At 39.6% G+C, this 17,869-nt stretch overlaps 1 protein-coding gene across 1 annotated transcript; it reads left to right on the top strand.

Moving 5' to 3' along the window:
- Nucleotides 1-270: 270 nt before the first annotated feature.
- LOC103516295 (exostosin-3) lies at nucleotides 271-17,502 on the top strand (the record flags this gene model as incomplete). Its single annotated transcript, XM_026828731.1, is given in 18 exon segments — nucleotides 271-386; nucleotides 790-951; nucleotides 1,587-1,738; nucleotides 2,293-2,546; nucleotides 3,846-3,970; nucleotides 4,974-5,058; nucleotides 6,178-6,251; nucleotides 6,959-7,141; nucleotides 7,202-7,330; nucleotides 7,391-7,522; nucleotides 7,946-8,125; nucleotides 8,785-8,978; nucleotides 9,626-9,880; nucleotides 10,316-10,432; nucleotides 11,211-11,376; nucleotides 11,934-12,106; nucleotides 15,832-15,971; nucleotides 17,290-17,502. Coding segments are annotated over 18 exon segments (2,821 nt in total), but the record flags the coding sequence as incomplete, so codon positions are not given.
- Between the last annotated feature and the right edge of the window lie 367 nt (nucleotides 17,503-17,869).

The following is a 17,869-nucleotide window of genomic DNA, read 5'->3' as shown; positions in this document are numbered from 1 at the left end:
ATAAACATATACTGACTGGAAGGATAGGTAGATGAGATTTTTATTAACACTGAAATAGATAAGTAGTAGGTACCTAGTCATTAGGAATATTCAGGTAGTTACACCCACGTCAACAGAAGAGCTAACTACGTCAACCACAACACGAAACGTAGACCTACTGTCCTACTGAGGTGACGTTTGGCGGGAGCTATTAAAATTAAACACCTGAGGGCCTATAGCTTTTGATTAAACTTTGCCTATCTCTGCATAGTAGTGGCGTAGCCTTCGTGGCTCTTCCGCAGATGTTCACAAGTCCAAACTCAAACTTGAGAGTGTAGATGATTTCACTAGTCAATATAAAATTCTAGATTTAAAGAAGAGAATCAATGACATGATAAGAATTAAAGGTTTGTATGAAATTTTATTTTATTATCAAATTATTATCATTATTATTATTATTATTTTATTTATTTTTTATTTCTTTGATAAGAAAGGGGGGCATTTGATAGAGAGAACTGTAACTGCTAAGGTTTTATTGTTCCAAAATTGATGGAGAAGGGGGGAATATTTGGAAAAATCTGACTATTCCAAGAATAAATTCTATCTGTTCAGAATTAAGTTTACCTCGGAGTTAAATTAAACCTGCAACCTAGTAATTTCAATTCACCCTACCTTCCAAGTTAACTAAGCTGGCAGAGTGGTTTTTAAATTTATATGTTTTTATTTAGATTAGTATTAAAGACTTTATTTTTTATTTTTATTCTGATTGGTATTAAAGACTTGACCTGATGATTCCACTTTGTTCCCTAGGCTCCGTGAGTCAAGAGTTGAGAGACCTGGAGGCAAAACGTTTGGATATGGTCATGGAAATCAACAGCTATGTAGCCAAGATAGATCAAATCAAACAGGACATACTGCACTATCAGGACAAATTGGACAAGCTGAAGATATCTATCAATCAGGTACTTTGTGGTTTTTCACTCCAAGGAAGTACTTTGTGGTTTTTCACTCCACGGAAGTACTTTGTGGTTCCAGGGAATCTCAGAAAACAAAACAATCTTTTTTTTATCTCTCTTTTTTTATGTCATACCTACACCAGGGTGATTGTCTCTAGTCATTTTTAATTGGCTTGTCCTGAACCACAGTCAACCGTCAATCATGAGGACTTGTGCTTGTTTTTAAAAAGCAGGAAGAACCCTTTGAAAACTGCCAGCTAGCTAGGCTGGTTAGGGTTAGCTGTTCTCCTCCCTGTTTATAATCCCACAGCTAGACACTAGTCTACTCTCTGTTTAATGTCCTCTATCCAGACATAGCCTTGCAGTAATGTGGAAGTGATTCCAAGGTCCTTTTTAAATTGATGGAGAAGGGGGGAATAGTTGGAAAAATCTACTTAACTATTCCAAGAATAAATTTTATCTGTTCAGAATTAAGTTTACCTCGGGTTTAAATTGAACCCACAACCTAGTAATTTCAATTCATCGTACCTTCCAAGTTAACTAAGCTGGCAGAGTGGTTTTTAAATTTATAAACATGCATTAAAAAAATTGAAAGTTTTTATTCTGATTAGTATTAAAGACTTGACCTGACGATTCCACTTTGTTCCCCAGGCTCCGTGAGTCAAGAGTTGAGAGACCTGGAGGCAAAACGTTTGGATATGGTCATGGAAATCAACAGCTATGTATCCAAGATAGATCAAATCAAACAGGACATACTGCACTATCAGGACAAATTGGACAAGCTGAAGATATCTATCAATCAGGTACTTTGTGGTTTTTCACTCCAAGGAAGTACTTTGTTGGTTTTCACTCCACGGAAGTACTTCATGGTTCCAGGGAATCTCAGAAAACAAAACAATCTTTTTTTTTTTTAATCTCTTTTTTTTATCTCTCTTTTTTATGTCATACCTACACCAGGGTGATGGTCTCTAGTCATTTTTAATTGGCTTGTCCTGAACCACAGTCAACCATCAATAATTTGAAAACCCTTTGAAAACTGCCAGCTAGCTAGGCTGGTTAGGGTTAGCTGTTTAGATACATAGGTACTGATTTTCTTTAATCACGATTGAATAAACTACGGGCTAAAAAATTCCCGGAGGGACGGACCCAGCTTGTTTTACATACATTTTTTATCATAAAGAAATTTATTTCTCATTCCAGGCCCAGCTAGCTCACACCGAGTCACCAGCTAGACACTAGTCTACTCTCTGTTTAATGTCCTCTATCCAGACATAGCCTTGCAGTAATGTGGAAGTGATTCCAAGGTCCTTTTTTTACATACATTTTTTATCATAAAGAAATTTATTTCTCATTCCAGGCCCAGCTAGCTCACACCGAGTCACTCCGTCAGAACAGTCCCCAGCTCTATCCCCCGCTGATGATCAAAGCCTCATCTCTCCCCAGACCTGTCACGCCCTCTAGTGGTCAGTGTCGAACTATGTCCGAGTGTTTCGACTTCTCTCGTTGTTCTCTCACGTCGGGGTTCCCCATGTTTGTGTATGACCCGGAGAAGTACTATCCGGCGTGGAAGATTTCCCTGTTTTTGAAATCCACAATTTACCAAGCACTCAAGTAAGATTTTTTCATTATTTGGATCTGGCTTGAAACATCACCCAAGTAAGCGCATCTGATCTATTTGGACAATCCTTGTTCTCGGAACGGCTGGCTTTCTCCTATCCTGTCCTCCTCTCTTCTATTTCGGGACGATAAAATCTCCCTTGTTTTAGTTCCCTCTATTGAATCTCAAACCATATCTGCCCATCTACCGAGTCACTCCGTCAGAACAGTCCCCAGCTCTATCCCCCGCTGATGATCAAAGCCTCATCTCTCCCCAGACCTGTCACGCCCTCTATTGGTCAGTGTCGAACTATGTCCGAGTGTTTCGACTTTTCTCGTTGTTCTCTCACGTCAGGGTTCCCCATGTTTGTGTATGACCCGGAGAAGTACTATCCGGCGTGGAAGATTTCCCTGTTTTTGAAATCCACAATTTACCAAGCACTCAAGTAAGATTTTTTCATTATTTGGATCTGGCTTGAAACATCACCCAAGTAAGCACAACTGATTTATTTGGACAAACCTTGTTCTCGGAACGGCTGGCTTTTTCCTATCCTGTCCTCCTCTCTTCTATTTCGGGATGATAAGATCTCCCTTGTTTTAGTCCCCTCTATTGAATCTCAAACCATATCTGCCCATCTGATGAGGGACATACTACGGGATGGGCATGCTACGACACAGACTACATCCGCCCAATGTAGCAGTTTTTTCATTGCTACGATATGAAAACGGCGTTTTATTTTATTTATTTATAAGTTTCCATTTATTGGTTTTTCAGAACAATTCTCTCAATAAATTACTTGTTTTTGAAATCCACAATTTACCAAGCACTCAAGTAAGATTTTTTCATTATTTGGATCTGGCTTGAAACATCACCCAAGTAAGCGCAACTGATCTATTTGGACAAACCTTGTTCTCGGAACGGCTGGCTTTCTCCCATACTGTCCTCCTCTCTTCTATTTTGGGATGATAAGATCTCCCTTGTTTTAGTTCCCTCTATTGAATCTCAAACCATATCTGCCCATCTGATGAGGGACATACTACAGGAGGGGCATGCTACGACACAGACTACATCCGCCCAATGTAGTAGTTTTTTCATTGCTACGATATGAAAACGGCGCTTTTTTTTTTATTTATTTATAAGTTTCCATTTATTGGTTTTTCAGAACAATTCTCTCAATAAATTAATTTTCATCAAATGGGATACCCATCCGTAAAAACCGGAGCTTGTGCTTTTTAATGTCTGTTGTGATACTTCTGTTAAATGGATCATTTTAAATAACACTAATAGCTCGGTTCCCTCTTTTTTCTTTCCAGATTTAATCCTCACTTCACATCAAATCCTAAGGAAGCGTGCGTATTTGTAGTGCTAATAGGAGAATCCGATGTGCTATTCTCCAACGTACAAGACTTATATAAACTACCTTATTGGGGGAACAATGGTAAGCCTGTTGAAAATTTAACACCCAGCCTAGTTGCCTAGTTAGCGTGCAAGACTTACATAAACTACTTTATTGGGGAAACAATGGTAAACTTATTTGAAAACAGCCAGACTAGTTAGCTTGGAGGGTAGCGCGCCTGCCTTGTATCCGCCAAACCGCGGGTTCGATTCCCGCCCGGGGCGGATTTTATCCTGAACGTACTTATAATGTGCGTTCTCGGAACGGCTAGCTTTCTCCTCTGTCCTGTCCTCTCTTCGATTTCGGGACGATAAGACCTCCGTTGTTACAGTTCCCTGTATGAAACCTCTTGAAAATAATCATAAAATAGTTTTGTTTTGAGATCTCTGGTATTTTATGATACTCGGGTTAAATGGTAAATTTACCATTCAGCCCGAGTTTGATGCTCTTGTGGTGGATTTCACCAATGACCTAATGAGAGATTTCACTAATGGGAGAATTTTCAATAGTCCAAAAAGGAGTTTTTAATGATAGTCTTCTACTTTTGTTCATTTTAGTCATGGCACCTCTCTTTGCTCACTATTTTCTGTCCGAGGTAAGTGAACACAACTTCCGAGTCCTAGCAAAAAGTATTTTGGTAAGTCTCTGAAGTAAGACCGAACAAAGCAAAAAGGATACAAGATCTACAGTTCAATCTGTTGAGTGTTGATTTCTATCTGGAGGCAGAAATGCTTAGAAGAGCTTTAAAGTTGACTAACATTAACATTTAAAATGAGGCTACAAGTTTTACCTACCATTATCTAAGGCAGCAATTTCAAACTTCAGTGAGGGTATGGACTGCATATGAGTTTGCCTTTACTTCAAGGACTGATAGGGGGTCCGATTTTCATGAAACTCTGGGGGAAATTCACCCATTCAATTTTGATCCTAAATTGAGCCTTTGGGAGCCCTGAAGATATCCATTTTATGAACTCTGTAGTTTACTGAACCACTAATTTATTATTGAAAATTAAAGTAATCCTTTTTCTTGTTCTTTTTTTTCTAGTTGGAACGGAACTCTTCCGCATTCGACCTAAAGTGGATTTGGTTCTACCACCTGGTGAGTATCTTGCCCCTTCACACCACACTGGGTATGCAATTAGCACAAACCATTTCGACCCACTCTTCGTTTCGACCTAAAGTTGATTTGGTTTTACCACCTGGTAAGTACCGTGTGGTCTGTGTCGTAGCATGCCCATCCCGTAGTATGTATCAGATGAGCAAGGAGATATTTTGAAGATTTGAAGTAACCCGTTGAAATGTTTGCAATCGAAATACGAGTGAAATTTTTTTTATCGATGGTAGCCATCGATTTCAGGACTTTCTGCATGCACCAACCATTATCACTGGACTAACCGTGTACCTTATAAATCCAATGTCTTAATAACTCTACTGCTGGGACTAGTCTAGCTTGGAAGGGTCCGTGTCTGCATTGTATACGCTAGGTCGCGGGTTCGATTCCCCTGAACAGATAAATTCGTTCTCGGAACGGCTGGATTTCTCGTATCCTATGCTCCCTCTCTCTTCGATTTCGGGACGATAAGACCTCCGTTATTAGGTACAGTTTTCTCTATCAAACTTCTTCTTTCTTTTTCCCCCTTCTTCTTTTTTTTTACCTTTTTCCTGATATGAGTCTTTCTATTTTCTTTTCAGGAATTGGCCTACCAGGAGGTGACATCTGGAGTGAATGTCCTTACCTACTGCCAGCCAGGAGAAAATACCTGCTCAGTTATCAAGGCTCTGGAAGAAGAATACACACGCAAACACCGGGGGCAGAAGAGGAGAGAATTACCAAACCTAATGATGGAGATAGAGATAATAATGGTGCTAGTATAGAAGGTAAAACCAGCCCTAATAGCTCAGAGGTATAGAATAGGATAGAATAGAATAGAATAGAATAGAATATACCTTGTTTATCCTGCCCGAATAGGACTGAAAAGTCCCTTTACCCCAGCAGTCTAAACAAGGTCTCGTATATTTGATGGGTTAAAGAATAATACATACAAGTAACAGTTCAGTAAAAAGACCTTGCTTTACTAGAAAAAAAGAGGGTAGATGTAAATTAATAGTGGTAGTAGGGAATGACAATGAAATAAGAATCTGGGGGACTGGATTCGAGTCAATTTAACGACATGAAAATTCAATACCATCATTTTGAGTTGAACATTTTTTATAAAATCACTAAAATCTTTATACAAACACCACACTGGGTATGCAATCATAGCACAAACCATTTGGACCCACTCTTCGTTTCGACCTAAAGTGGATTTGGTTCTACCACCTGGTAAGTACCGTGTGGTTTGTGTTGTAGCATGTCAATCCCGTAGTATGTCCCTCACCCTCATCAGATAAGCGAGAAGAGACAATAATTCCCATTTAGGTGCTACCACTGTTTTTACATATTTCGTGGCAATGAAACAACTGTTGACTCGTGTTGTCTGTGTCGTAGTATGGCCATCCCGTATCAGATGAGAAAGAAGAGACACAATACCTCTCATTAGGATTCCCATTTAGGTGCTACCACTGTTTTTACATATTTCGTGGCAATGAAACAACTGTTGACTCGCGTTGTCTGTGTCGTAGTATGGCCGGCCATCCCGTAGTATCTCACTCATCAGATGAGAAAGAAGAGACATAAATACTTCTCATTAGCTTTTGGGTCAACCAAAGAAAACTTTATCCTCATGAGGTTCGTTCTCGGAACGGCTGGCTTTGTCCCATCTAGTCTTCCTTCTCTCTTCGATTTCAGGACAACAATACTTACTTTACTTTCCGTGTCCGCTTTGACCAATGATCGTGTCAGATACTCCTCTTCCAATATTCTGCAACTTATTCAGGACAACAATAACTTCATTTTACAGTTCCTTTTATCAAACCTCTTGAGAGAAAAAAAAAAAAAAACTAGTTTAGCTTCGCTATACTGTAGTAATAGAAAGTGAAAAAAAAAAAACTTTTTCCACCCTGTATACATTGTTTCTGTTCTTTTTTCAGGTGTTGGTTTACCAGGAGGTGACATCTGGAATGAATGTCCTTACCTACTGCCAGCCAGGAGGAAATACCTGCTCAGTTATCAAGGCTCAGGAAGAAGAATACACACGCAAACACCGGGGGTAGAAGAAGAGAGAATTACCAAACCTAATGATGGAGATAGAGATAACAGTCCTAGTATAGAAGGTAAATTATGAGAAGATGACATTTTTACATGCTTTTATTTAACTTAAGAGATGATAAAAGCCAGGAGAAAATACTTGCTCAGTTATCAAGGCTCTGGCAGAAGAATACACACGCAAACACCGGGGGTAGAAGAAGAGAGAATTACCAAACCTAATGATGGAGATAGAGATAACAGTCCTAGTATAGAAGGTAAATTATGAGAAGATGACATTTTTACATGCTTTTATTTAACTTAAGAGATGATAAAAGCCAGGAGAAAATACTTGCTCAGTTATCAAGGCTCTGGCAGAAGAATACACACGCAAACACCGGGGGTAGAAGAAGAGAGAATTACCAAACCTAATGATGGAGATAGAGAAAATAATGGTGCTAGTATAGAAGGTAAAACCAGCCCTAATAGCTCAGAGGTATAACGTTGAACTTGTAATCTGGAGGACTGGGTTCGAGTCAATTTAACGACATGAAAATTCAATACCATCATTTTGAGTTGAACATTTTGTAAAATCACTAAAATCTTTATACAAACAAATTATTTAATACCTTTGGAGGATACTTACTTACCTTTTAGAAAGTGAATGACAATTACTAATGTCGAGCTTCACACGTTTAGGATTAAATTTGGAGCAAGAGTTAAACCAGGATTTTCTGCTCTTGCCGAGTGGTTGACTCTGAACCCGGAAGTGCTGGGTTCGAATTCCGACCAGGCATAAATGTTGTGACAAACTTTTCTGTCTTAAATAACCAAATAACCATCTTCTCCCTTGTTAAATCACCTCATGTGATCTTGATATTTCTTAATTTCAGCATCGTCTCTCACCAAATACCTCACTACTTCTACCTCGGACCTATTTCATTTCGACTGGTCTTGTGTTTCATCGTCAGATGTTTGCTATTCGGAGTCTGTAAGATCCGAAGTTCTACACCAATCCACGTTTGTTCTCATTTATGCTGACGATTTGAGCAGGTGGAAACTTGATAATGAAGGTAAAGAAATAATTATATGTAAGTATTGCTTTATTTAGACTGTCAGCTGTGTGTGTCTGTCTGTAAACAAAATATCTCGAGAACGGTAAAAGCTTGTGACTCGAAATTTGGCATACAGCTGTCAAATGTGACAAGAATTTGACGAAACTTTTGGTTAAGAGTGGTGCAACGGTGGGCGGTATTTTGACCACTTTTTGGCTATTTTCGGTATAATTCAATAATATCTCGAGAACGGTAAAAGCTAGAGACTTGAAATTTGGCATGCAGCTGTTAAATGTGACAAAGATGCAACACAAATTTTGGTTAAGATAGGTGCTGCGGTTGGTGGTATTTTGTTAGCTTTTTGACAGTTTTCAGCTGTACTGAACCCAAATGTAGAAGCATCATTCAATAGGATAAGGAAAGTCCTGTGATGTTCACACCAAATTTTCATCTCGTAGCAATGAAACAACTGCTACATTAGACTCTTGTGTTCTGTGTCGTAACATTCTTGTGATAATTTTTCAGGCATGGACAATGGCACAGACAAGCAGCATCATTCAATAGGATAAGGAAAGTCCTGTGATGTTCACACCAAATTTTTATCTCGTAGCAATGAAACAACTGCTACATTAGACTCTTGTGTTCTGTGTCGTAACATTCTTGTGATGATTTTTCAGACATGAACAATGGCACAGACAAGCGCTCTGACAAGACCCGAAATAGACATAGTGATGAAGAGACAGTAGAAGATGATAGAGCCGAAAGATATGCGTCTACTATTGGTATTCAAATGAGACTTTATGAGGCACTCAAATATGGAGCTGTACCTGTCATTGTAGGGGGAGATAATGTGATGTTACCTTTTGAAGAAGTAAGTAGTAGAATATGTCTTGTTTATCCTGCTGGGATAGGACTGAAAAGCCCCTTTACTTACTTAAAGACCCGAAATAGACATAGTGATGAAGAGACAGTAGAAGTTGATAGAGGCGAAAGATATGCGTCTACCATTGGTATTCAAATGAGACTTTATGAGGCACTCAAATATGGAGCTGTACCTGTCATTGTAGGGGGAGATAGTGTGATGTTACCTTTTGAAGAAGTAAGTAATAGAATATATGTCTTGTTTATCCTGCTGGGATAGGACTGAAAAGCCCCTTTACTTACTTACGTATTCTAAACAAGGTCTTGTGTATTTGGTGACGCGTGGCGCGGATTTATTCCATTCTATTCCAATTCTATTCTAACCTAATCTATTCTATTCTATCCCAGGTTCTAGACTGGAACAAGATTCTCATTCCTCTGCCCGTGGCGCGGATTTATTCCCTTCTATTCCAATTCTATTCTAATTTAATCTATTCTATTCTAACCTAATCTATTCTATTCTATTCTAACCTAATCTATTCTATTCTATCCCAGGTTCTAGACTGGAACAAGATCCTCATTCCTCTGTGCGTGGCGCGGATTTATTCCATTCTATTCCAATTCTATTCTAACCTAATCTATTCTATTCTATCCCAGGTTCTAGACTGGAACAAGATCCTCATTCCTCTGCCCGTAGCGCGAATTCCGGAACTTCACCTCTTGCTTCGCTCGATCAGTGACGAGGACATTGTTGCCTTTCGACACCAGGGCCGGCAAGTGTTCACCCGCTATCTGGCAACCCTGCAGAGTCAGATGGACACCCTGGTGGCTGTGGTTAGGGATAGGTTGGGTATACCGCCCGCCCCTGTGATGAATACCAAGGCTGTGTCTGTGTTCCGACAAGACTTTACGGTGAGTGAAATTAGTGCGAGACGTCTATCCCGCTGACAGGTGTAGCCTGTTGGCGATCATTGGTTGAGTGGAAGAGCTCACAGTGTAAGAATCCTGTCATTAAAGCCTAAAAAAATATCCTATATGTTGTTTGGTTACTTTAAGTATATTAGCACTGTTCGGTACGGCCGCTATTTAAGGCCAAAACTTTGAAAAACCTCAAAAGGAGATCGCCCTTCTCACGACTTTACCTTTAGCCACAGGTCGCTCAAATTTTGCAGAGAGATTTGATAATTTATGAGAATAAGAAGTGTCCGCGGGCCAGGTATTGATAAATGAACGGTTCGGCCGTTCATTAGGGCCAAAACTTTGAAAGACACAAAGGGTTCACGATTCTCTGGACTCAGGAGCTAAATGATTGATTAGTTGATTACCTATGTTATGTTCTTTTTTCAGCCACTCAAAATGGACCCAGTCATAGCTGAGGCTGAACCCGAAGAGAATCTGGGACCTCTGGAGCCACCCTATCCTTCTCCTAGCTTCTGGAGAAACAATACTCTCTTCCTATCACAGGTAATATTGGAGGTAGAAACACACGTCACGTACGTGAGATCACGTGACGTGATAGTAGTGTAGGTGTCCTGAACGAAATTATGGGAAACTTTGAAATACTTTCTGACTCCTCATGAGCTCACGTGATGTTGGGAAGCCAGAGGTAAAAAAACCGACAGTCAAAGTCAAATAACACGACATTGGCTAACAACAAGATACTTACATATACTTGTTTTATTTCCAGGGTTATGAGATGTGGAACACCCACCTGTCCCCGTTCTACCTTGCCACCCTATCCTTCTCCTAGCTTCTGGAGAAACAATACTCTCTTCCTATCACAGGTAATATTGGAGGTAGAAACACACGTCACGTACTTGAGCTCACGTGACGTGATAGTAGTGTAGGTGTCCTGAACGAAATTATGGGAAACTTTGAAATACTTTCCGACTCCTCATGAGCTCACGTGATGTGATTCAGGAGGTCTATCCGATGTTATTTGCTCCGGAAAATAATAAACAATTAAACAACCGTGATATCATCCCCTATCATTTTCGATTGCTCACTAGGCATGACTGTTTGGCTGACCATCTCCACCGCTTTGGTCTAAAATCTTCTCCTATCCGTCCTTTATGTGTATATTCCTATGAACTCAGTTCACCTAAACTCCTGTCCTGCCTTGGAAGCCAGCAATAACATTGTAGGTAAATGTTGGGAAGCCAGAGGTAAAAAAACCGACAGTCAAAGTCAAATAACACGACATTGGCTAACAACAAGATACTTATACTTGTTTTATTTCCAGGGTTATGAGATGTGGAACACCCACCTGTCCCCGTTCTACCTATATCCACAACTCCCATTCGATCCCATTCTCCCATCCGATGCTAAATTTATGGGTAGCGACTATGGGTTCCGGCCCATCAATAAGGGTGCTGGGGGCTCCGGCAAAGAGTTCTATGAGAATCTAGGTAAGTGTTCTTAGCTTCAGAAGTTAAAAATAAGTTTGATAGGAACTCTAATAACGGAGGTCTTGTAAATCCTAATAAATTAAATCCAATTGTTTTAAAACTTGAATTTAAATCCTAATATATTAAATCCAATTGTTTGAATTTCCAGGTAGTAATAAGCAGAGAGAACAGTTCACCATTATAATTCTAACATATGAGCGAGACCAAGTGCTTATTAATTCCCTGAGCAGATTGAACAACTTGCCCTATTTGAACAAAGTGGTAGTGGTGTGGAATTCAGTGCAACCGCCCCGCGAGGACCTACGCTGGCCTGACATTGCCGATGCTAAATTTATGGGTAGCGACTATGGGTTCCGGCCCATCAATAAGGGTGCTGGGGGCTCCGGCAAAGAGTTCTATGAGAATCTGGGTAAGTGTTCTTAGCTTCAGAAGTTAAAAATAAGTTTGATAGGAACTCTAATAACGGAGGTCTTGTAAATCCTAATAAATTAAATCCAATTGTTTTAAAACTTGAATTTAAATCCTAATATATTAAATCCAATTGTTTGAATTTCCAGGTAGTAATAAGCAGAGAGAACAGTTCACCATTATAATTCTAACATATGAGCGAGACCAAGTGCTTATTAATTCCCTGAGCAGATTGAACAACTTGCCCTATTTGAACAAAGTAGTAGTGGTGTGGAATTCAGTGCAACCGCCCCGCGAGGACCTACGCTGGCCTGACATTGGGGTAAGTGCTATTACTTTTACGTAACTCCGCCTGACATTGGGGTAAGTGCTATTAATTTTACGTAACTCCACCCCTGATGAAATTTTGCGTAGCTGTTATTATTTATTACGAAAACCGGCCCTGGCCTGACATTGGTGTAAGTAGTATTACTTTTACCTAATTGAGGAAAATGACTTGATAGTCGATTCCCAGCATTTGATACCAACCACTTTTACCTAACTCCGCCCCTGATCAAATTTGGCGTAGCTATTATTATTTATAAGCCGCCCCTGATATCGAAAAAAATGTTATGATCCTAGAATCGAATGAAATTTTGCGTAGCTGTTATTATTTATTACGAAAACCGCCCCTGGCCTGACATTGGTGTAAGTAGTATTACTTTTACCTAATTGAGGAAAATGACTTGATAGTTGATTCCCAGAATTTGATACCAACCACTTTTACCTAACTCCGCCCGTGATCAAGTTTTGCTATTATTATTTATAGCTATTATTATTTATAAACCGCCCCTAATATCTTCAAAAAAGTTAGGTTCCTAGAATCGAAAAACTCAAAGTTTCGTCCACTTTTTTTCTAAAGATTTGAGAGAGGAAACTGTAACTGCTAAGGTCTTATCGTCCCGAAAGCGAAGAGAGAAGGAAGACGGATAAGAGAAAGCCAGCCGTTCCGAGAACGAACCTTATCTGTTTAGGATAAAATTCGTCCCGAAGGGGAATCGAACCCGCGGCCTAGCGCTTACAAGGCAGACGCACTACCAACTAAGTTTATATTGGCTTTTTTTACCCTATATTAGAGGCCGTACTTAACATTAACGATTATATTTCTTTATTAATTTTATCACCTCTTTTGTATCTTTTACTGCCATCTTACAAAAGTATAGCGTTGTGCAATTTAGGAATCTTTGTAATTACAATACATATTAGTCGTATGCTATCTCCTATAATTTTTATTTTTCACAAATTGTATTGTTCACTAATCAAGGTTAAAAAAAGTCACTAAATAAGCTTTCTATTGTAAATATTTTCCATGTAAATAATTGTAATGTAATGTAAATGTAGTTTCTTTGTGTTATTATGTCACAACTTTGGTGCTCACTGCAGCATTGTAGGATTTTCCTAATATCTCAATAATCCTAAAATCCAATGTTTACCTACCACGCTGGCACCGGTCGCTATGCGCATTTATATGTCATAGCTACTCATTTTCCTCACGAGGCTGAGTGGGCCCCGCAACAGCCAGTCACGGAATCAATCATTTTCATGATACAAATTTCTTGACCCCGCTGGGAATCGAACCCGGGGCTCCCGCGTGCAAGGCGAGCGCAGTGACCACTACGCCATGGGAGCTGACTGTAAATAATTTTATTAATGTAATGTATATTATGTACGAATGTGTAATATTAAATAGCCATACTAGTTTTTCTTGTCGACATTCGAACAGTATTGAGATTACGTAGTATTAACGATTTTTGTAATATACAGCTAGCGCGATTTTTCCAATGATAAAATTATGGATCAATCATCTTTCCCCCTGTTTCTAGAAGACAAATCAATCATCGTAAACAATCAATCATCGTAAACAATCAATCATCGTAAACAATCGATCATCGTGAGGACCTGTGCTTTCAAAATCACTGCTTGCCAGCTATACAAGTTAAGGTTTGTTCTATCGCTCCAAACAGTTGTACTGTTTCGATACAGCGGTGGGAATGCGCTCTCTGGTTTTCGACTTCTGAATGAGACATTTACCAAGGAGTTGAGGACACGGGGTGCGTCCTGTCTGGATATGATGAGACTTGAGTAGCAAATCATACGTGATTTCCTCGGACACGACTGAGTCTTGTCTGTAAAAGAAAATAGTTGTTGTTGTTGTTGTTGTTGTTTTCAAATGCTCGGAGTTGACTATTAGGTCATTTTCCCTATCGTAAAAGAAAATAAGAGAAGATTAGAAGTAACTTTTTTATATACACAGAGGGAACTGTAACTGCCCGGGCGGGAATCGAACCCGTGACTTAGCGCTTACAAGGCAGACACGCTACCAACCAAGCCAATTAGGCTGGCGGTCCGATTTTTAATACACATCTTCAGCACACAGAGGAAAAATTATGAATCCGATCGGACATTATTGTAAGAGCGGAATTACCAAATCAGAATATTGAGATCAATCTAGGATCGAGCTATACTTAATATTATAAATACCCATTCAATCCAGAATTGAAGCCAAGTCCCATGGAGGATTTTTTTTTATTTTTTGGTTTTTCCCCGTTTTTTTTTTTTTTTTTTTTTTTTTTTATTTTTTAATGTCCTGTAGGCAATGTAATTTAAATGGGAGTGTTCCCATTACACACGACGCGATATTTTTCCGAACGACAAGTGGAAGTGGGAAAACCACAGTAAAAAAAAAAAAAAATAAGAATGAGATTTTTTATGGGTTGAACGTCACTCTACAGGGGTTTTATTGGAGGAATCTTCAGGTGTGCTTGTGGTATTAATTATATTATAGGGCGTCTTATGTCTTACCTCCAGGTATGCTCGAGTCTTCGCCTCCCGTTTTCTTAATGGCACAATCTCGTCGGAACCAGAACTTTTCTCTATTCAATGCATCCCGCTTTTGAGCTCTCTTCATATTTTCATCAACCTGGGGAAGTAACAAATATTAACTTACTAGGTGTTGTGGTTCTCGAGATAGAGCGATCAGTGTATGAACTATGAAATGTGAATGGATCTTGTTTTTATAATTAACTTATTTTAATAGACTAAAGGCCGGATCCATAAAGTAAGATTAAACTCCGTTTAAGTTAAACTCTTAGATGAAACGATCTGATTGGTTGATTTCAAAAAAATTAGCCAATCAGATTACTTGATCTAAGAGTTAACATTATATTTATGGAGTTTAAACTCAAATTGTGGACTGGCCGTAAAATGGAAACTTTTTAGGTTTAGCGTCGTCACTGCTAAGGTCTTTTTTTTTTAAGAGGTTTGACAGAGGGAACTGTAACTGCTATGGTCTCATCGTCCCAACTGTAACTGCTAAGGTCTTATCGTTCCGAAGAGAGAAGGAAGACAGGATAGGAGAAAGCCAGCCGTTCCGAGAACGAACATTATCCCATCAGGATAAAATCCGCCCCGGGCGGGAATCGAACCCGCGGCCTAGCGCTTACAAGGCAGACGCACTACCAACTAAGCTAACTAGGCTGGCAAAATTCAAATTAAAACTTGGAATTTCGTTCGCTCAGTGAAGAAAGAAAAAAACAAGCATTTCTTTTCGTTAAAAAATAATTGATGGTATTTTTATTTGATTAGACTAAGTTAACATGTAAAACTATAAAATAAGTATTCATATGTTCCTAATATGTAATGACCGGACCCACTGGCTTGAGTTTAAACGCGGTTTAAAGTTTAACTCGCGGATTAAGCTATCTGATGGCGGATTTAGCTACTTTTTATTTGATGAAAAGAAGTTAACACATAAAATACATGTAAAATGGAGCAGTTGCAAATGGGTAAAAATTATTAATAAATGGTTGATTCCTTCGTAAAAAGTAGTAAAAAAAATCCAAATCTGAGGTCAAAACTTCGAAAAAATCCAACACGAATGATTTGAACAACAGATTTAAACCGTACGATGTAATAGAGACAGAGGCCGTACTTAACATTAACGATTATATTTCATTCTATTCTATTCTATTATATTTCATTCTATTCTATTCTAATATTGTATTTCAGGTGCCTGTAGTTGTGGTTCGCACCAACACGAATGATTTGAACAACAGATTTAAACCGTACGATGTAATAGAGACAGAGGCCGTACTTAACATGGACGATGATGTATATCTGAGACACGATGAAATTATGTTCGCCTTCCGGTAAGAATTCAAACAGATTGGTGGTCCGAGTACAAGTACCTTATCTACTACCTACCTTACCTCCATGGCCATTGGAAACCAAGCTGGTTTTTGGCCCCGTCAACAATGCGCCTCCGTGAATTTCTGTCCATTGCTGCTTCCAAAAACTAAATGTAATAGAGACAGAGGCCGTACTTAACATGGACGATGATGTATATCTGAGACACGATGAAATTATGTTCGCCTTCCGGTAAGAATTCAAACAGGTTGGTGGTTCGAGTCCAAGACCTACCTTACCTCCATGGCCATTGGAAACCAAGCTGGTTTTTGGCCTCGTCAACAATGCGCCTCCATGAATTTCTATCCACTGCTGCTTCCAAAAACTAATCGCCAGCCTAGTTAGCTTGGTTGGTGGCGCGTCTGCCTTGTAAGCGCTAGGTCGCGGGTTCGATTCCCGCCCGGGGCGGATTTTATCCTGATGGGATAATGTTCGTTCTCGGAACGGCTGGCTTTCCTCCTATCCTGTCTTCCTTCGATTTCGGGACGATAAGACCCTAGCAGTTACAGTTCCCTCTGTCAAACCTCTTAAAAAAAAAAATAATAATAATCTAGGCTTCTGATGTGTTTCTCTACTTGGTCGAACCATCTCAGTCTTGGCCTTCTTCTCGAGTCCATGTAGAGCCATGAAAATTCTATCAAGTTAAAACTTCCAAGCTTCCAACACATCAAGTTAAAACTACCTGCCTCGGTGGTGTAGTGGCCAAGGCGCCCGCCTGGTAAACAGGAGGGCGTGGGTTCAATCCCAGCCGAGGTATGGAATTTTATCCTCAATATAATTTGAGACCACAATAATAGTAGTAGCCTACTGCTGGAGTAAAGGGACTTTTCAGTCCTATGCGAGCAGTATAAATAAGCACTATATTATTATTATAATTTATAACACATACTCAAAAAGCCCATTCTGAGTTTCTGAGGATTATGTGTAGGGGCGACAGTTCCCAAAAGATGGTTTAAGCTTCTACAAATCTACGAAAATTTACAACCCCTTATACATGTACTTATAGGAACACGATGAGATATATGAAGAAACTAAATCAACCTTAAGTATTATTATTACTTCTCTGGCCGCCTCTTTGGTCGAGTAGTTGATACGTTGGCTTCTCGTCCAGGAGCTAATGGTTCGATTCCCGGTCCGGGTCGAATAATTTGACAAACTCAAATGATTCGATACCGGGGAAATCCGCAAATAGTATTACTGACTTATCCTTGGAACTTCGATTACCTTGTCTCCCACTACAGGGTGTTTATAAAGTTAATGTCCACCCTGTTATGTTTCCAGGGTATGGCGAGAGCAGCGGGATCGCATCGTGGGGTTCCCGGGTCGATACCACGCGTGGGATCAAAATAATCAGGGCGGCTGGCTCTACAATTCCAACTACTCCTGTGAACTCTCCATGGCAAGTTTATTTTATGTGTTTTATTTAAAGAGGAGGTTATTAATGAGAGTCCTATTCCCATGGTAAGTTTGATTTGATTATACAAACCTGCCTCGGTGGTAAACCCACGCCCTCCTGTTTACCAGGCGAGCGCCTTGACCACTACACCACCGAGGCAGGTGGGAAGTGAACATTATCCTTTCTACATAGCTACTGGTTAGGATCCTTGCCTCGGCTAACTAGGGTTCTCCCAGTTTTCTAGTCCCGAATACAAATCGATCATCGTGAGGATCTCTGTTCTTTCAGTAACTGCCTGCTAGCTATACCAGTTTGTTCTATCGCTCTAAACAGTTGTACTGTTTCAACAGAGCTCTAGGGAGTCTACGGTTTTCGACTCTTAAAACTTTGAACAGATATCAGGGATCCAAGGTCTTGGCGGCAATTCCTTCCAAAGGTTCGTGGGAAATTGGGCTTTCTTCGGAA

Source organism: Diaphorina citri, unplaced genomic scaffold, assembly GCF_000475195.1.
Source record: "Diaphorina citri unplaced genomic scaffold, Diaci psyllid genome assembly version 1.1 scaffold1539, whole genome shotgun sequence".
NCBI lineage: Eukaryota > Metazoa > Arthropoda > Insecta > Hemiptera > Psyllidae > Diaphorina > Diaphorina citri.
This window is presented reverse-complemented; position numbering and strand designations above follow the sequence as displayed.